The 20,221-nt window shown below is 44.3% G+C and overlaps 2 protein-coding genes across 4 annotated transcripts in view; one reads left to right on the top strand and one right to left on the bottom strand.

The window, feature by feature from the left end:
- The window catches only part of LOC309655671 (uncharacterized protein), a gene marked incomplete at its 3' end in the record, with an annotated part of 193,088 nt that overhangs the window by 73,491 nt on the left and 99,376 nt on the right, over positions 1–20,221 (bottom strand). The gene's annotated exons all lie outside the window — the stretch shown is intronic.
- Positions 1–20,221, top strand: part of TDRD9 (tudor domain containing 9) — a gene marked incomplete at its 5' end in the record, with an annotated part of 109,856 nt that overhangs the window by 49,523 nt on the left and 40,112 nt on the right. The window contains 5 exons of the mRNA XM_082450977.1: positions 9,843–9,907; positions 11,667–11,721; positions 11,872–11,956; positions 13,328–13,385; positions 16,337–16,441. Of these exons, the coding sequence (XP_082307103.1) occupies positions 9,843–9,907; positions 11,667–11,721; positions 11,872–11,956; positions 13,328–13,385; positions 16,337–16,441 (368 nt within the window). The remainder of the gene's footprint in view (positions 1–9,842; positions 9,908–11,666; positions 11,722–11,871; positions 11,957–13,327; positions 13,386–16,336; positions 16,442–20,221) is intronic.

The following is a 20,221-nucleotide window of genomic DNA, read 5'->3' as shown; positions in this document are numbered from 1 at the left end:
TAGCTTTTTTAATTTATTTATTATTTTTTTTTTGATGTGGACCATTTTTTAAAGTCTTTATTGAATTTGTTACAATATTGCTTCTGCTTTATGTTTTGGTTTTTTGGCCCTGAAGCATGTGGGATCTTAGCTCCCCGACCAGGGATCAAACCAGCACCCCCTGCATTGGAAGGCGAAGTCTTAACCACTGGACCGCCAGGGAAGTCCCTAAATATATCTTTTGACCCTTGGAATGGTCGTGGAATGAGACTGGTGTGTGAAAGTCTCCTATTATTAGTGTATTTCTGTTTCTCCCTTCATCATGTGTGGTTTCTGCTTTGTGAAGAGGGCTGCTCCAGTCTTTTGCTGCTAGATACTCATAACTGTCACAGTGTCGTTGTGAACTATGGCCTTCCGCATTATACTGTGCCCTTCTTTGCCTTGCTTAATGCTGTGTTGTCTGAATTCTACTTTGTCATATATCAGGATTGCAACTCTTGCTTTCTTTTGTTTGTCTTTGCCTCTAAAATCTTTGCCATCCATTTGTTTTCATTTTCTGAATTGCTTAGGGTTTAAGTGTGAGTTTTGCATATAGCATAGAGTTGGTTTTGCTTTGTGAGCCACTTGAAAATCTTTTTCTTTTGCTCATTGGCTTCAGCCATCCAGGCTTACTGATGTATGACTTATGTGTTCAGCCTCAAATATGTCACATTTATTGCATGGTCCTTCCTTTTCTTTTTATGTTTTGAATTTTTTCTTGGTAGTTAGGAAGGTTTATAATTTTGTTTTTGTGTTTACCTTTAATACCTTTATATAAGGCCCATAGTGTTACATAGGCTTCTGATATTTGGGTTTTTTTCCCAATTTTTTTAAACTGACATACAGTTTATTTACAATGTTGTGTTTTAGGTATACAGCATACTGATTCAGTTTTATATATGTGTGTGTGTGTGTGTGTATGTGTGTGTGTGTGTATGTATATATGTACTTTTTCAGGTTCTTTTCCCTTATAGGTTATTACAAAATATTGAGTATAGTTCCCTGTGCTATACAGTAAGTCCTTGTTGGTTATCTATTTTTTTTTGAATTTTTGCATTTAATTTATTTTTTTATGCAGCAGGTTCTTACTAGTCATCCATTTCATACAGATCAGTGTATACGTGTCCATCCCAATCTCCCAGTTCAGCACACCACCCCCACACCCCGGATGCTTTCCCCCCTTGGTGTCCATACGTTTGTTCTCTACATCGGTGTCTCTATTTCTGCCCTGCAGACCAGTTCATCGGTACCATTTTTCTAGGTTCCACATGTATGCGTTAATATGTGATATTTGTTTTTCTCTTTCTGACTTACTTCACTCTGTATGACAGTCTCTAGATTCATCCACGTCTCTACAAATGACCCAATTTCATTCCTTTTTATGGCTGAGTAATATTCCATCGTATATATGTACCACATCTTTATCCACTCGTCTGTTGATGGGCATTTAGGTTGCTTCCGTGACCTGACTGTTGTAAATAGTGCTGCAGTGAACATTGGGGTGCATGTGTCTTTTTGAATTATGGTTTTCTCTGGGTATATGCCCAGTAGTGGGATTGCTGGGTCATATGGTAATTCTGTTTTTAGTTTTTTAAGGAACCTCCATACTGTTCTCCATAGTAACTGTATCAATTTACATTCCCACCAACAGTGCAAGAGGGTTCCCTTTTCTCCACACCCTCTCCAGCATTTGTTGTTTGTAGATTTTCTGATGACGCCCATTCTAACTGGTGTGAGGTGATACCTCATTGTAGTTTTGATTTGCATTTCTCTAATAATTAGTGATGTTGAACTGCTTTTCATGTGTTCCTTGGCCATCTGTATGTCCTCTTTGGAGAAATGTCTATTTAGGTCTTCTGCCCATTTTTTGATTGGGTTGTTTGTTTTTTTAATATTGAGCTGCATGAGCTGTTTATATATTTCGGAGATTAATCCTTTGTCCATTGATTCATTTGCAAATATTTTTTCCCATTCTGAGGGTTGTCTTTTTGTCTTTTTTGTAGTTTGCTTTACAAAAGCTTTGAAGTTTCATTAGATCCCATTTGCTTATTTTTGTTTTTATTTCCATTACTCTAGGAGGTGGATCAGAAAAGATCTTGCTGTGATTTATGTCAAAGAGTGTTCTTCCTATGTTTTCCTCAAAGAGTTTTATAGTGCCCAGTCTTACATTTAGGTCTCTAATCCATTTTGAGTTTATTTTTGTGTATGGTGTTAGGGAGTGTTCTAATTTCATTCTTTTACATGTAGCTGTCCAGTTTTCCCAGCACCACTTATTGAAGAGACTGTCTTTTCTCCATTGTATATCCTTGCCTCCTTTATCATTGATTAGTTGACCATAGGTGCGTGGGTTTATCTCTGTGCTTTCTGTCCTGTTCCACTGATACATATTTCTCTTTTTGTGCCAGTACCATATTGTCTTGATTACTGTAGCTTTGTAGTATAGTCTGAAGTCAGGGATTCTGATTCCTCCAGCTCTGTTTTTTTCCCTCAAGACTGCTTTGGCTATTCGGGGTCTTTTGTGTCTCCATACAAATTTTAAGATTTTTTGTTCTAGTTCTGTAAAAAATGCCTGTGGTAATTTGATAGGGATTGCATTGAATCTGTAGATTGCTTTGGGTAGTATAGTCATTTTCACAGTGTTGACTCTTCCAATCCAAGAACATGGTATATCTCTCCATCTGTTTGTATCATCTTTAATTTCTTTCAACAGTGTCTTGTAGTTTTCTGCATGCAGGTCTTTTCTCTCCTTAGGTAGTTTTATTCCTAGGTATTTTACTCTTTTTGTTGCAGTGTTAAATGGGAGTGTTTCCTTAATTTCTCTTTCAGATTTTTTGTCATTACTGTATAGGAATGCAAGAGATTTCTGTGCCTTAATTTTGTATCCTGCAACTTTACCAAATTCATTGATTAGCTCTAGTAGTTTTCTGGTGGCATCGTTAGGATTCTCTATGTATAGTATCATGTCATCTGCAAACAGTGACAGTTTTATTTCTTTTCCAATTTGTATACCTTTTATTTCTTTTCCTTCTCTGATTGCCGTGGCTAGGACTTCCAAAACTATGTTGAATAATAGTGGCGAGAGTGGACATCCTTGTCTTGTTCCTGATCTTAGAGGAAATGCTTTCAGTTTTTCACCATTGAAAATGATGTTTGCTGTGGGTTTGTCATATATGGCCTTTATTATGTTGAGGTAGGTTCCCTCTGTGCCCACTTTCTGGAGAGTTTTTATCATAAGTGGGTGTTGAATTTTGTCAAAAGCTTTTTCTGCATGTATTGAGATGATCCTATGGTTTTTCTCCTTCAGTTTGTTAATATGGTGTATCACATTGATTGATTTGCATATATTGAAGAATCCTTGCATCCCTGGGATAAATCCCACTTGATCATGGTGTATGATCCTATTAATGTGTTGTTGGATTCTGTTTGCTAGTGTTTTGTTGAGGATTTTTGCATCTATATTCATCAGTGATATTGGTCTGTAATTTTCTGTTTTTGTAGTATCTTTCTCTGGTTTTGGTATCAGGGTGATGGTGACCTCATAGAATGAGTTTGGGAGTGTTCCTTCCTCTGCAATTTTTTGGAAGAGTTTGAGAAGGATGGGTGTTATCTCTTCTCTAAATGTTTGATAGAATTCACCTGTGAAGCCATCTGGTCCTGAACTTTTGTTTGTGGGAAGATTTTTTTTTTAAATTTATTTATTTATTTATTTATGGCTGTGTTGGGTCTTCGTTTCTGTGCAAGGGCTTTCTCTAGTTGTGGCAAGCGGGGGCCACTCTTCATCGTGGTGCGCGGGCCTCTCACTGTCGCGGCCTCTCTTGTTGTGGAGCACAGGCTCCAGACGCGCAGGCTCAGTAACTGTGGCTCATGGGCCCAGTTGCTCCACGGCATGTGGGATCTTCCCAGACCAGGGCTCGAACCCGTGTCCCCTGCATTGGCAGGCAGATTCTCAACCACTGCGCCACCAGGGAAGCCCTGTTGGAAGATTTTTAATCACAGTTTCAATTTCATTACTTGTGATTGGTCTGTTCATATTTTCTGTTTCTTCCTGATTCAGTCTTGGAAGGTTATACCTTTCTAAGAATTTGTCCATTTCTTCCAGGTTGTCCATTTTATTGGCATAGAGTTGCTTGTAGTAGTCTCTTAGGATACTTTGTATTTCTGCGGTGTCTGTTGTAAACGTCTCCTTTTTCATTTCTAATTTTATTGATTTGCGTCCTCTCCCTTTTTTTCTTGATGAGTCTGGCTAAGGGTTTATCAATTTTGTTTAACTTCTCAAAGAACCAGCTTTTAGTTTTATTGATCTTTTCTATCATTTCCTTCATTTCTTTTTCATTTATTTCTGCTCTGATCTTTATGATTTCTTTCCTTCTACTGACTTTGGGTTTTCTTTGTTCTTCTTTCTCTAGTTCCTTTAGGTGTAAGTTTAGATTGTTTATTTGAGATTTTTCTTGTTTCTTGAGGTAGGCTTGTATAGCTATAAACTTCCCTCCTAGAACTGCTTTTGCTGCATCCCATAGGTTTTGGATCGTCTTGTTTTCATTATCATTTGTCTCTAGGTATTTTTTGATTTCTTCAGTGATCTCTTGGTAATTTAGTAACGTATTGTTTAGCCTCCGTGTGTTTGTGTTTTTTACGTTTTTTTTCCCCCTGTAATTGATTTCTTAATCTCATAGTGTTGTGGTCAGAAAAGATGCTTGATATGATTTCAGTTTTCTTAAAGTTACTGAGGCTTGATTTGCGACCCAAGATGTGATCTATCCTGGAGAATGTTCCATGCGCACTTGAGAAGAAAGTGTAATCTGCTGTTTTTGGATGGAATGTCCTATAAATATCAATTAAATCTCTCTGGTCTATTGTGTCATTTAAAGCTTGTGTGTCCTTATTAATTTTCCGTTTGGATGATCTGTCCATTGGTGTAAGTGAGGTGTTAAAATCCCCCACTATTATTGTGTTACTGTTGATTTCCTCTTTTATAGGTGTTAGCAGTTGCCTTATGTACTGAGGTGCTCCTATGTTGGGTGCATATATATTTATAATTGTTATGTCTTCTTCTTGGATTGATCCCTTGATCATTATGTAGTGTCCTTCCTTGTCTCTTGTGACATTCTTTATTTTAAAGTCTATTTTGTCTGATATGAGAATTGCTACTCCAGCTTTCTTTTGATTTCCATTTGCATGGAATATCTTTTTCCATCCCCTCACTTTCAGTCTGTATGTGTCCCTAGGTCTGATGTGGGTCTCTTGTAGACAGCATATGTACGAGTCTTGGTTTTGTATGCGTTCAGCCAGTCTGTGTCTTTTGGTTGGAGCATTTAATCCGTTTACATTTAAGGTTATTATCGATATGTATGTTCTTATTACCATTTTTCTTAATTGTTTTGGGTTTGTTGTTGTAGGTCTTTTCCTTCTCTTGTGTTTCCTGCCTAGAGAAGTTCTTTTAGCATTTGTTGTAAAGCTGGTTTGGTGGTGCTGAATTCTCTTAACTTTTGCTTGTCTGTAAAGGTTTTAATTTCTCCATCGAATCTGAATGAGATCCTTGCTGGGTAGAGTAATCTCGGTTGTAGGTTTTTTCCTTTCATCACTCTAAATATGTCCTGCCACTCCCTTCTGGCTTGCAGAGTTTCTGCTGAAGGATCAGCTGTTAACCTTATGGGGATTCCCTTCTATGTTATTTGTTGCTTTTCCCTTGCTGCTTTTAATATTTTTTTCTTTGTATTTAATTTTTGATAGTTTGATTAATATGTGTCTTGGCATGTTTCTCTTTGGGTTTATCCTGTATGGTACTCTCTATGCTTCCTGGACTTGATTGACTATTTCCTTTCCCATGTTAGGGAAGTTTTCAACTATAATCTCTTCAAATATTTTCATAGACCCTTTCTTTTTGTCTTCTTCTTCTGGGACCCCTATAATTCGAATGTGTTGCGTTTAATGTTGTCCCAGAGGTCTCTGAGACTGTCCTCAATTCTTTTCCTTCTTTTTTCTTTATTCTGCTCTGTGGTAGTTATTTCCACTGTTTTATCTTCCAGGTCACTTATCTGTTCTTCTGCCTCAGTTATTCTGCTATCGATTCCTTCTAGAGAATTTTTAATTTCACTTATTTTGTTGTTCATCATTGTTTGCTCTTTAGTTCTTCTTTGTCCTTGTTAAATATTTCTTGTATTTTCTCCATCCTGTTTTCAAGATTTTGGATCATCTTTACTGTCATTACTCTGAATTCTTTTTCAGGTAGACTGCCTATTTCCTCTTCATTTGTTTGGTCAGGTGGGTTTTTACCTTGCTCCTTCATCTGCTGCATAGTTCTCCATCTTCTCATTTTGTATAACTTACTGTGTTTGGGGTCTCCTTTTCTCAGGCTGCAGGTTCGTAGTTCCTGTTTTTGGTGTCTGCCCCCAGTGGGTGAGGTTGGTTCAGTGGCTTGTGTAGCCTTCCTGGTGGAGGGGACTGGTGCCTGTGTTCTGGTGGGTTGGGCTGGATCTTGTCTTTCTGGTGGGCAGGGCTGCATCTGGTGGTGTTTTGGGGGTGTCTGTGAACTTAGTATGATTTTAGGCAGCCTCTCTGCTAATGGGTGGGGTTGTATTCCTGTCTTGCTAGTTGTTTGGCATGGGGTGTCCAGCACTGGAGCTTGCTGGCCGTTGGGTGGAGCTGGGTCTTAGCATTGAGATGGAGGTCTCTGGGAGAGCCTTTGCCGATTGATATTACCTGGGGCTGGGAGGTCTCTGGTGGTCCAGTGTCCTGAACTCGGCTCTTCCACCTCAGAGGCTCAGGCCTGACATCAGGCCAGAGCGCCAAGACCCTGTCAGCCACATGGCTCAGAAGAAAAGGGAGAAAAAAGGAAAGAAAAAAAGAAATTAAAAAATTATTAAAATAAAAAAATAATAATAATAAAAAGAAAAAGAAAATGAGAGCAACCAAACCAGTAAACAAATCCACCAATGATAACAAGTGCTAAAAACTAAACTAAGATCAACATAAAAATCAGAAACAAATCAGTCCCAGACAGCAAACCCCAAGTCTACGGTTTCTCCCAAGTCCACTGCCTCAGTTTTGGGACGATTTGTTGTCTATTCCGGTATTCCGAAGATGCAGGGTACATCAAGTTGATTGTTGGGATTTAATCTGCTACTCCTGAGGCTGCTGGGAGAGGTTTCCCTTTCTCTTCTTTGTTCGCACAGCTCCTGGGGTTCAGCTTTGGTTTTGGCCCCTCCTCTGCATGTAGGTCGCCTGAGGGCATCTGTTCCCGCCCCTGGCCTCGTCTCCCAGCCCCCACCTGCCCCTGGTGGGTGAGCAGACAAGCCTCTCGGGCTGCTGAGTGCTGGTGGGCATGGATCCTCTGTGCAGGGGTCTCTCCGCTTTGCCCTCTGCACCCTGTTGCTGTGCTCTCCTCTGTGGCTCTGAAGCTTCCCCCCGCCACCCCCCGTCTCCGCCAGTGAAGTGTCTTCCTAGTGTGTGGAAACTTTTCCTCCTTCACAGCTCCCTCCTAGAGGTGCAGGTCCCATCCCTATTCTTCTGTCTCTGTTTTTTCTTTTTTCTTTTGCCCTACCCAGGTACGTGGGGATTTTCTTGCCTTTTGGAAAGTCTGAGGTCTTCTGCCAGGGTTCAGTAGGTGTTCTGTAGGAGTTGTTCCACATGTAGATGTATTTTTGATGTGGAAGGAAGGTGATCTGCATGTCTTACTCCTCTGCCATCTTGAAGGTCCCTGACAATTGATTTTTGTTTATTGATCTTATACTCTGCAACTTTGTTGAACTCATTTATTAGTTCTAGGAGGATTCCTTAGGGTTTCTGTATATAAGATCATGTCATCTATTGAATAAAGATAGTTTTATTTCTTCCTTTACAATCTGGATGCCTTGTATTTCTTTTTCTTGCCTAACTGCCCTGGCTAGAACCTCCAGTACATTGTTGAAAAGAAGTGTCAAGTGTGGATGCCCTTGTCTTGTTACTGATCTTAGGGGGAAAACATCCATCTTTCACTGTTAGGTTATCATGTTTGCTGAGGGCTTTTTGTAGATGACCTTCATCAGGTTGAGAAAGTTCACTTCTATTTCTAGTTTGTTGAGTGTTCTTTTCTTTTAATTAATTAATTACTTTGTTTATTTATTTATTTATTTTTGGCTGCGTTGGGTCTTTGTTGCTGTGTGTGGGCTTTCTCTAGTTGCGGCGAGCAGGGGCTGTTCTTCGTTGCAGTGTGCGGGCTTCTCATTGTGGTAGCTTTTCTTGTTGTGGAGCGTGGGCTCTGGGTGCACAGGCTTCAGTAGTTGTGGCTCATGGGCTCTAGAGCGCAGGCTCAGTAGTTGTGGCACACGGGCTTAGTTGCTTCGCGGCGTGTGGGATCTTCCCAGACCAGGGCTCAAACCCGTGTCCCCTGCATTGGCAGGCGGATTCTTAACCACTGTGCCACCAGGGAAGTCCTGCTGAGTGTTTTTTAAATGAGAGCGTGTTACATTTTGTTAGATGATTTTTGTCTATTGAGATAATCGTGTGATTTTTGTCTTTATTGATTTTTTAGATGTTAAATCAACTTTGCATCCCTGGGATAAATCCCACTTGGTCTTGGTGTATATTTCTTTTTATATGTTGCTGGATTTGGTTTACTTAGTATTTTGTTGAGGATTTTTACATTCATATTCTTAAGGTAATTGGTCTGTAGTTTTCTTAGGTCTGTCTGGTTTTGGTATCAGGGTAATACTGGCCTCATAAAATGAGTTGGGAAATGTTCTGTTTTTTAGAAGAGTTTGTGAAGAATTGGTATTACTTCTTTGAATGTTTTTTGGAATTCAGCTTTGAAGCCATTGGGGTCTGGGCTTTCTTTATGGGTAGTTTTAAAATTACTAATTCAATCTCATTGTTTGTTATAGATCTATTCAGGTTGTCTGTTTTTTCTTGGGTCAGTTTCAGTAGTTTGTGTCTTTTTAGGACTAGTAGTAATGTCTTCTCTTTCATTTCTGATTGTAGAATATGGACTCTCTCTTTTTCTTTTGGTCAAACTAAGTAGATTTGTCAATTTGTTGATCTTTTCAAAGAGCTAGGTTTTTGTTTTTCTTTTTCTATTTCATTGATTTCCTCTCTAACCTTTATTTTTTTCTTGGAACAGTCAAGAAACAACAATCCATGCTGTGCCTGGGAACAGTAACTGCAAAGAAAGAGGAGGGGGTGAGAGGGGTAAACTAGTACCTGCAGCTCCATGGCTCTGTGTCCTGTTTGTTCTTGTCACGGTCTTACTGCTGAACTGAAGGGTCTGATTTCCTTGTTTCTTGTCTGTCTCTCTAGCTAGAATGTAAGCTCCAAAGAGTGGGGACCTTGTCTGTCTTTCTGCTGTGCCTGCCTGCACGGAGGAGGGCCTGGCACAGGGGAGGGGCTCAAGGGTTTGTGGAGGAATGAAAGTTCTGACTTCACACAACATAAATATGTTGATAGCAGCAGGGAGGCGAGAGGACAGTTTGAGATCTTGGTCTATAAAAATGCTTTCTAATAATAGTTTGGATTCCTTAGAGTTTAAGTTTTGTTTGTAGTAGTTTTTCTAAATGTTTTGTATTTTGAGGTTCTGGATTACAGTAACTGAATTTCAAAGAAGACTTTTGCGGATAGTGAGTTTTTATGGGAGAAAGTAGTCAAGAGGCTTGGGGTCCCTTGGGTGATTGTGGGGCTTTGGACAGTGTCTCACGTCCTGGGGCCTCTGTGTTTTCTTATGTAAAAGAAGGAAAATTATACTCGATGACCTAGATGTAAGAACCTTTCAGGGTCAGAAGCCATAATATGAGGATTCTGGAAAAACAATGGCTACTTAGCCTTGATTAATATTTGTACACTTCCCATTTTAACAGGACCAAGACCTGGTCGGGCACCTCATTTGTGTCAGAGCGGAGCAGTGTGTTGGTGTTTTTGCCGGGTGAGTGTCATTCTTTCGTGGTCTAGACGCTGTGCTGGATGGAGACTAGTTTGTGTCTAGCACATATTGTGAAAAATGGTATTTGTAGTGCAGGTTTATTCTTTTTAGACTCTGGGAATGTGAATAAATGTGATTTTTCAGTTTGATTCTTACTATAACCTTTGTGTTGCTAAAAACGTTGATAATGAAGAGTTAAACTTTTTGAGGGCAGTCTGACCCCCTTCAGAAGAAATTGGCTATGTTAAATTTGCTATTTCATATATATGGTTATAAATGTGAAGTGATTGTCATCAATCTGTATTTAAAGCTTATTTAATAATAATATCATTATTGTAATACCATGAAAATCATCAAGGTAGCCCTTGAGTTCCTTTTTCTTCAGTATTTGACAAAATAATCTCTTAAGATACTTAAAGATTAATTTTTGTTAAATTGTACTTTTTCAAAATGATGATTTTGATTTTTTAATCAAGTGGTATAGCTTGATGAAACCTTATGACAATAATTCATGTATTTTTTGTTGTTGGAAGGTAATATGTAGAACATATGAGTATTTGTGCTAATTGTGGTGGAGAACAAAAAGCATGAATAAGAGTAACATTTTACTTTGGAATGCAACATGAGAGTTTAAAACTTTGATCATGTTTTGCTTAGGTTGATACGGATTAGTTTTATTTCCAGAAAACAAGCATTAGCTGACAGTGGTGTGGAGTTGCATTTGTCCCAATAAATACTTGTCAGTGATTGCTGTGTGCATAATATTGTATCAAGGAAGAAATGACCAAAGTAGAGTCAGGGCAGTACTATCTTAAGAACACCTGACGTGAAATAAATGCTTCCTAACTGCTGATCATTGCCTGAATAAAATATGTATAAATGATATTCTACAGTTTAGTTTGTTGTTTTTCTGTTATGTGTTTATGTGAGTTCATTTGACAATACATTTATTTCATTAATTGATCTTTTGGGAATGGTTCTGTGTTAGTTTTTTTAGGGCTGCTGTAACAAAGTGCTATAAACCGGAAGGCTTAGAACAAGAGAAATTTATTCTCTCACTCTGCTGGAGACTAGAAGTTCAAAATCAGGGTGTCAGCAGGGCCCTGCTCCCTCTGAGGCTCTGGGTAGAATCCTTCCTTGACTCCTCCCAGCTTTTCTTGGCTGTCAGTCTTTGGCCCTCCTTGGCTTGTGGCTGCAATACTTCTATCTCTGCCTTGATCGTTACATGGCATTTTCTGTGTGGGTGTCTTCTTACGAGGACACCAGTCCTATTGGAATAAAGGCCTATTCTTCTCCACTGTGACCTCATCTTAACTAATTATATCTGCAATCATGCTTTATTTACAAATATGAACCTTATGAAAAAAATTTAACACATTTCTGTGACCAAGACTTTTTAAATATTAGTTTTTGGTTGTAAAATTTTGCATAATCAAAGTAGGACATTTGGAAAACCAGTGGGGGGAAGAGAGGAATGTAAAATTACTCATCTCATATGGCCAGCACTCACAGGCAGTCATTGCTGTGGAAAGGAAAACATAGAAAGAATATGGTTTTTCTCATATTTTTGAGTTACTGGTAGTCAGTGTCATTATGCATTTTTCACTTGTAATTCTGATATATTTAGGTGAAGAGGATAAAAAAGTCAGATAAAATGAATTGGTAGAGCCGTATTTATAAAAGATGTCATCTTAATTTAAAGGTTGTTTTTTAGAAATAAATACAGATCTTTCTTTCCCCCTCCACTTCTTTTCTTCCCTAGGTCTGCGTGAAATAAACTATATGCATGAAATTCTCACAAACATGGTTCATAAAAGGTGTGTTTAAAATGATACTGTTGTATTTTTACTTGTAAAGCATTGTATTGTTTCTAGCTTAAATAATTTTAATTATCTCAATGAGTAGTTATTCATTTTCATATATATCTACTCTTTATGGATATTTTATTTCATTTACTTCTTTCTTAGGTTACAGGTCTATCCACTCCATTCAAGTGTGACTTTGGAAGAACAGAATAACGTGTTTTTAAGTCCAGTGCCTGGGTACAGAAAGGTAGGACAGCTGGGAGACCAGTTCTGAGCACTTAGGTACATTTTCCTTAGAGACTCTGCTAATGAGAAGTGCTGACATTCCAGCTGTTTGTACGATATGTTCTGTAGCTGGTGGTTAGTCACCTAAACAAGCACTTGCCTGATGAGCCAAGTCTGTTATTTCATTTTGTCTTTATTTTATAAATCAGTTTGCTAAAGTTTTTTATTTCCTCAGCCTCAGGACATTATTTCTAGTGGATTTCAGTGCCTCTTACTCCCAGCAGTTCTCAAACTGGGGGACTGTTCTCTTGTCCCTGGCACTGCTCTGGAGATTTTGGTTAGAACCCACATTCTTAGTCCTGGTTTAAGAGTATTTCTTTAATTTTTTGTGTGTGTGTGAATGATGGGATTGTCTTATCACAACCCTTCTAGTGCTGCCTGAGATCATCAGGGACCCCAGACATGCAGCCCAGCCCCCTTCATTCCAGTGAGAAGGTTCTGCATCTCTAGAGGAAGCCTAGACCTTGCATGTCAGCTCAGGGCTCTTATGTACTGCAGACCTTCCTGGGAACTTTAGCCTGGTTGTGCTCTGTGCCCCTGGGTAATTCCAGGACCCCCTGAAGCTATCATATCTGAGGTCAGGGAGAGCTGTCTTTGCCCTGTTTCTTGCCTGCTGCTTTTATGAACCTTCTGTGTTGCATGGGCCTGGTTTTCTGTACATCAGGGGCTTCCACTGGACCCCTGGAATGATTCCACCAGGAAAAGGCTGTATCTTAACATTGAGGTGTAGGGGTTAAGAGCATGCGTGGGGAGTTGGACAGATGCCGTGGGTCTCTGTCCCCTGTAGGTGTGTGCCTCTGAGCACATCGCTTCTCAGACTTAATTTTACTGTTGGAAAGTAGAGTCGATAATATTTACCTTGCAGAGCTGTTAGGAAGGTTAATTTTAATAATATATGTCCATACTTAAATTGTGGTAGTGCTACAGTGCCTGACACGAAGTAGGTGTCCAATGATTGGATGCTGGTACTACAGGTAATAGCTAATACTTATTGAGCACTTGGTTCACGCCTGGAGCAGTTCTAAGCATTTCACATTTATTAACTCAAGTAATAGGGGGGATACTGTTGTTATCTCCATTTTATAGATGAGAAAACTGAGGTTAAGTAGTCTAGGGTCCTACGCTGGGGTGGAGCAGAGCTGGGATTCAGAGCAGGTTTGGCTGCTGAGCCCGCACTGCACTGACTCCTCCTCCTCGTCCCCCGCCCCCAGGACCCTTGACTGTCACTTCTGTATAAAATAGAAAAAATGGCTCATTTCAGAATTTGAGCCCAATACCTAATGATTTCCTGTATATAGTGAGCATGTCAGATTCTTTTTTTGATGTTTGATAGATCATTCTGTCCACCAACATTGCGGAGAGTTCTGTCACAGTTCCAGACGTCAAATACGGTGAGATCCTGCCGTTTTCCTCACAGCGTAAACCATAGAATTTGTAGCCTGTGTGTCCCTCAGGAGTTGTTCTTCCCCGTCTCTTCCCCTGTTCTGGAGGAGAGAATGTAGGAAAGTGGGTTCCGAAGTTCCTCCTGTACTTCTCTCTCCCCGCCCTCCTCTGAGCTCACGGGTCCGTTCAGCCGGGCAGCCTCTGCGGTGCGGCTACTAACACACACAGGAAGCGATCGGGGCGTTCCCGGGCGCTGCGGGCAGTGGGAGAGCTTTGGGGCTGCCCCCGCTGGACATAGTGACCGGAGGGAGGAGCCCGAGTCCGCCCGGTGGCTGCAGGTCATTGAGAAAGACACCGCGTCAGCTCGGGGTGAGGCCACTCGTAGTCTGGTCTCCCACGTGTGTGTCCTTGATGACTTTGTGAGGTTGCGTTAATTCACGTTCGGGAGCCTGACGCTTGCCGGGTGCTGTTCTCGGTGGTGGGCAGGCAGACGGGGCGAGTGAGGCGTGTTGTCTTCGGTGGGAGAGACAGGCAATTGGCAGGGGAAAAAATAGGTGCAATTTCAGGTCGAGGTAAATGTTATGTAGGAAAATAAATCAGAGAAAGGGGTTACAGTGAATTGGGTAAATGACCTTTTAGATGGGGCGCTGTGGGAACACCTCTGTGAGGACGTGATAGCTGAGGACGGCGTGACTTGGGTGAGGAGTGAGCGTGGAAAGAGGCGGGACAGCGTGGGGAGCAGGTGCGAGGAGCAGCAAGGTGGCCAGCGTGGCTGGGACAGATGAGCCGGCGCCCCGGCAGCGCTCCGTCTGTGCCGGCGGCCGTCCAGGTGCTGGGGGGACAGTGCGCCACCAGGCGAGGCTCCGTTCTCCTGACACATGGGGGGCGGGTGTTGACAGGCGGGCCATCAGTTAGACAGGTAACCACGTGCCGTCAGGTAGACTGCGGCATGTCCAGAGGAAGGGGTGGAGGAGCGGGGCAGCGGCCGGTGGGGGGCATCTGCGGGAGGGGCGTTTCTGTAGAAGGGACAGGAGGCGCTTGTGAGGGAGGAGCGACGGCGCGTCAGGTCCGCTCGACAGTCTGTGGGGGGGACGGGGGGAGACGGAGACGAGGCCGAGGAGAGGGCGGGTGGGAGTCGGGCGCCTTAGGAGGGGAGCGCGGGGGCAGAGGCGGAAGCGGCCGTTCCTGGGCGCAGCCCGCGGGGCTTGACTTGCTGAGGGGCCGGGTGCGGAGGTTTCAGGGCTCGTGGTGACTCCCCGCCGTGCGCCCACCCCCGGGAGCCGGCGGAGACAGGCCCGGGCTGTTGAGACGCCGGCGGGTGTCCCGGTGGCGGCCTTGAGGAGGTTAGGGCCAGGGCTCCGCGCCGCCCGGGGAGCACGAGGGCGGTTCAAGGCGGGGAGCCTGTGGAGGCGCGGCCGGCCTGGAGGGGCCGCGGAGGGTCGGCGCCGAGGCCCCGGGGGGTCGTGGGGGGTCGGCGCCGAGGCCCCGGGGGGCCGCGAAGCCAGCCGGCGCTGCGGAGGCGGTTTCTGTGGCGGGCGGGCGGAGAGCCGGGGCAGCGGCCGGGGCGGTGGCGGGGCCCAGAGGCGCAGAGGACGCGGGGCAGCCGGCCGTGGGGGCGGGGCTCGGGCCCCATCCTGGGGAGAAGGCCGATGTGGGCGGAGGGGTGCTGCCGAGGGGGCGCAGGGTCCTCTGATGGCCTCTGCTTTCCCCGTGAGCCAGAGGCCGGGCCTCAGCTGAAAGCGAGCAGGACAGAGTGCTGGAGGTGTGAGGAGGCTGGATGGACGGGGCAGCCTGAGTCCCGAGGGCCGCTGGCCACCGGGAGCTGAAAGGGCGCCGTCAGCCTGCAGCCCGTTTTGTTTCTCTTTTTCCCTCTCCTGCCACTTGGGCTGCGCAGTGTAGGTGGAGAGCTGTGACCAGCAGGCCTGGGGTCGAGTCAGCTGAGCAGAGCAGGGTGACAGGAGGCCAGGGGTCGAGGCGGATGTGTGGAGCGGTCACGGTGGGGGCTGGGAGCCCGTGGCTCGGTCAGGAGGGAAGGAAGGTCAGGAGGCGGAGGGGCAGGGACAGTTTAGCAGGTCCTGACACGCACAGATTGCAGGTCCGTTTGTAGGGATTAAGGACTGCTGCGGTAGGGTTACAGGACGGGGAGAGGGAAGAGGTCTGCTGCTAGGGAAGGATGCGTGAAGTTGAGATTGAGGAGGGGGCTCAGGCAGGGCGGTGGGAAGGAGATGCTGAGACAGGTGGAAGATGGGGTCACGAAACCGAGGGCCGGGGTGCTGCCAGCACCGTTTTTATGGGAATTGAGATCCCCAAACATTATGGCGGGAGGAGTGTTCAAGAGCCCTGGGGAGCCAGCAAGGAGGGGTGGTCGTGGTGGGGTAGTTAATGAGCAGGAGGTTCTTGAGGAGGGAAGTGGCCCTGAGGGGTAGGCCGAGCACGTGGCGGGCGGGGACAGGCGCCAGCACCAGCCCGCCGGCTCTCCTGCTCTCCTCCGAGGGACGGGGAGGCGGGGCCTGTCCTGGGAAGAGCTGCCCGGGCTCCTGTCCCTGGGTTTTGCAGGGGAGGACACTGAAGCACAGAGATGCTGAGCAGCTGTCCCCCCGCCCCGCCAGCACACACACGGGATTGGGGCCTGGCAGTCCCCCACTTCAGCCGTGCTTCTGCGCAGCCCCGTGCGGCTGGCCTGTCGCTGCAGCCCGTGTAGGCTCGTGTTATGACGTGTGGGCTCTTACAGGGCATATGTTCTTTCTGCCCAGACTCCCAGGACTTAGAAGAAAGAATGTGACCCCAGCCTCCCCGTCCTAGGCAGTCGGGAATGGCCGATGCATTTCCAGAGGCTTCTGTGTGTACACTAATTCTAAAGGCTGTGTGTTTCATAAATTGTCTTATCGCTATGCACTGTGATTGTTACGCAATTATTTCTTGCTAGCCTGGTATTTACATTCCTTTTTTTAAATGACAGTTATAGATTTTTGTTTGACTAGAACTCTGGTTTGTGATGAAGATACGAATTACCAGAGCCTGCGATTGAGTTGGGCCTCTAAAACCAGTTGTGATCAGAGAAAAGGTAAGGCATTTGCGTTCCAGCACAATAATAGGAGTTGGTGGCACATTCGGGTGTCTTCTTGAATTTTTTGCTTTTTGTACGTTTAGTCTTATTCAGAGATTTCCTTTATTGGAACCGGTTTTAAGTTCTAAGCAGCAGCATCTCATACTGTCAGACTCTGTTCATATCCACCACCCTCCTCGTGTGCACTGCAGCAGGTAAGAGCTGTTGCACCTGCTGGACCAGCGTCCCGCCATCTTCCGCAGGAACTAGTCACGGGAGCCGAGCGGGGCGCTCGGTAACTGCTGCTCGTCCTTCCTCTGACTTCTCTCCAGGTTTTGATCCTTCTGGGATGATCTTTTCCTGAGCTCAGCTGGCTCCACGGAGGGCTCAGCCTTTCCTGCGAGTGCACATGGTGTATTGCTGGGGAGACGAGGGTGTGGAGTCGTTTGTCGGGGCCAGGGTGTCGGGGGGTGGGGGAGCTTTGTCCACAGTGGCCGTGCAGTTGCCTGCGGGGAGTGGCTCCAGGGCACAGCCTTCTCGCCATGGACTGAGACGCAGCTTGTGCTTTATGAGAGAGGCTTCGGGGAGGACAGCTGAAGGACTGCTCCAAGAATACCTGTTGGGTTGGGTCACAAAGCTACCACATCAAAAAACAGAATAGAGGCCACATTTACTGAATGCTCGCCACAGGCCAGGCACGAGTCTAAGTGTTTTCCGTGTACTTACGCATTTACCCCTCATTCCCCCAGTGAGGTAGCGTGCTGTTAACACCCCGACTTCTCAGTGATGCAGCCGACACACAGAAGGAGTGGCCTGCTGGGGTTACCCTGGGAAGTGCTGGGACCGAGACTAGGACCCAGATGTCCGGCTGCAGCCCGCAGCTTTAACCATGTTGCCGTGTTACCTCTCTTGAAATGACTTGCCTGGAGAGGGATTAAGAGAGAATGATTAAGGGACTTCCCTGGTGGCGCAGTGGTTAAGAATCCGCCTGCCAGTGCAAGGGGACACGGGTTCGAGCCCTGGTCCAGGAAGATCCCACAGGCTGTGGAGCAACTAAACTCGTGCGCCACAACTACTGAGCCTGTGCTCTAGAGCCCGCGAGCCACAACTACTGAAGCCTGCGTGCCTAGAGCCCGTGCTCCGCAACAAGAGAAGCCACTGCAATGAGAAGCCCACACACCACAACGAAGAGTAGTCCCCACTCGCCACAACTAAAGCCCACGCGCAGCAATGAAGACCGAACACAGCCAAAAAAAAATTAATTAATTAATTAAAAAAAAAAAAGAGACTGATTAAGGAGTCACTGATATACGGTCATAGAGAGCTTCTCATCACCTTGGAAAAACCTTATGTATTGTTATAATCATCGCAACCCCGCCCCTTCCCCCTCCCCCCCGCCAAAAAAAACCCAGAACATAAAACTATGTTTAGAAGAAGTGACTAGAAATATTGTTGGCCAAAAAGTTCGTTTGGTTTTTGCCATAAGGTATAATGGAAAAAAGCCAACCCAATAGATATACAAAAATGTTTAAAGTGATTATTTTTGGGTCAGTCTTGAGATTATAGGAATTGTATCCTTTGTCTTTTTGTATGTTCAAAGTTTCTATGATTAGAAAATTTTTCCCATACGGGAAGTTGCAAAAATAGTACGTAGAGTCCCTTGAACCCTAGCCCCAGCATCTCAGCTTGTTAGTGGTGACACCTCCTCCTACCTCGGTGCAGCGTCAGCCCAGGCAGCTGATGTCAGCACAGGGCTGGACCGCGGACCCTAGTCAGTTGCCCAGGTTCACACCGTGCAGGCTTCTCTCCAGTTGATCCCATGTGTAGCCACCGCCACGGTCAGAACACAGAGCTGTTCCAGCTGCCTTGAAGGAGCTGCCTGGTGCTGCATCTTTAGTCACACTGTCCCCTGCCACTCTCTGCCGACCTCAAACCCCTTCTTCATAGCCGTAGCTGCGGCCTTTCAAGGACGTTTTTAGGTGGAATCATACGGCATGTAACCTTTTAAGATTGGCTTTCTTCACTAGCTGTAGTGTCCTTAAGCTCCATCCAAGTTGCTGCATGTGTCAGAAGTTTCCTTTTTATTGCTGAATAATATTCCATCGTATTTTGAAAATTAGTAAAGGGAAACCTCACTAAAATGGAGGGGGGAGGTCAGAAGGGGGCGCTCTTGTGCAGTACCACCTGAAGTACCACTGGAGCTCAATTACAGGAAGAGTTGTCAACTTCAGAAGCCAACAAGAACCAGCAACAGGAAAGAAGCATCAGTTATAGGCCCCAACAGGAAAAACTGTGCCTTGCATCTCCTACAAGAAATCATCTGCCCCAGCAACTCGGCCAATGAGAAACTGTCCCCACGTTGAACTCTCGCTTTTCTCCAGTGGACTTGTGTTCAAAACAACCCCTCCCAGCTTCCTCCTTTTTCTCTATAAAATAATGTTCCTCTTCTTTATATAGGACTTGCCTATGGTTTTTGCCATAGCTTGCTTGTCCCAAATTGCAATTCTCTGCTATTTCTGAATAAACCCATTTTTGCTGGTAAAATTACTGTTTTTATTTATTTATTTAGAATATTTATTTATTTATTTATTTATTTGGCTGCGCCAGGTCTTAGTTGCGGTACTCGGGATCTTTTAGTTGGGGCACTTGGGATCTTTTAGTTGTGGCATGCAGGATCTAGTTCCCTGACCAGGGATCGAACCCAGTCCCCCTGCATTGGGAGCGTGGAGTCTTAACCACTGGACCACCAGGGAAGTCCCAATTATTATTATTATTTTTTTTTTAAATTTTATTTATTTATTCATTTATGGCTGTGTTGGGTCTTCATTTCTGTGCGAGGGCTTTCTCCAGTTGTGGCAAGTAGGGGCCACTCTTCATCGCAGTGCGCGGGCCTCTCACTATCGCGGCCTCTCTCATTGCGGAGCACAGGCTCCAGACGCGCAGGCTCAGTAATTGTGGCTCACGGGCCCAGCTGCTCCGTGGCATGTGGGATCTTCCCAGACCAGGGCTCGAACCCGTGTCCCCTGCATTGGCAGGCAGATTCTTAACCACTGCGCCACCAGGGAAGCCCTTATTATTTTATTTTTAAGGTCAACAGTACCATTCACCTGTTGAGGGACATTTGAGCTGTTTTTAGTTCTTGGCGATTACAAATAAAGCCACTGTGAATATTGATGTACAAGTTTTTGTGTGGACATAAAATTTCATTTCTCTGGGATAAAAGCCCAGGGGTGCAATTACTGGGTGGTATGGTAAGTATATGTTTGCTTTTATAAGAAACTGCCCCAAACTATCTCCATGGTGGCTGTACCATTTTACAGTTCTACCAGCAGTGTGTGAGATCTGTTTTTTTCACGTCCTTGCCAGCATTTGGTATACCACTATTTTTTATTTTAGCCATTCTAAAAGGTACATAATAATATCTCGTTGCAATTCTAATTTGCATTTCCTTAATGCTAATGAGGTTAAATATCTTTTCTTATGCTTATTTGTCTTCTGTATCTCTTCAGTGAAATGTTTGTTCAAGTCTTTGGCCCATTTTCTAACTGGATTGTTTGTATTTTTATTGTTGAGTTTTGGGAGTTCTTTATATTATATATACTAGATATAGTCCTTTATTAGATAGGTGGTTTCCAAATATTTCCCCCAGTGTATATTTTGTCCTTTAATCCTCTTAACAGGGTATTTCATAGAGAAAAAGTTTTAAATTTTGGTGTGGTCTAATTTATCAGTTTCTCATTTTATGTATCATGCCTCTGGTGTCATGTGTAAAACTCTTCACCTAGCCCTAGGTTGCAA

Source organism: Balaenoptera physalus (genome assembly GCF_965194825.1).
Source record: "Balaenoptera physalus genome assembly, chromosome: 2".
NCBI lineage: Eukaryota > Metazoa > Chordata > Mammalia > Artiodactyla > Balaenopteridae > Balaenoptera > Balaenoptera physalus.
Note: the sequence above shows the minus strand (reverse complement) of the source record. Positions and strands in the feature narration are given on the sequence as shown.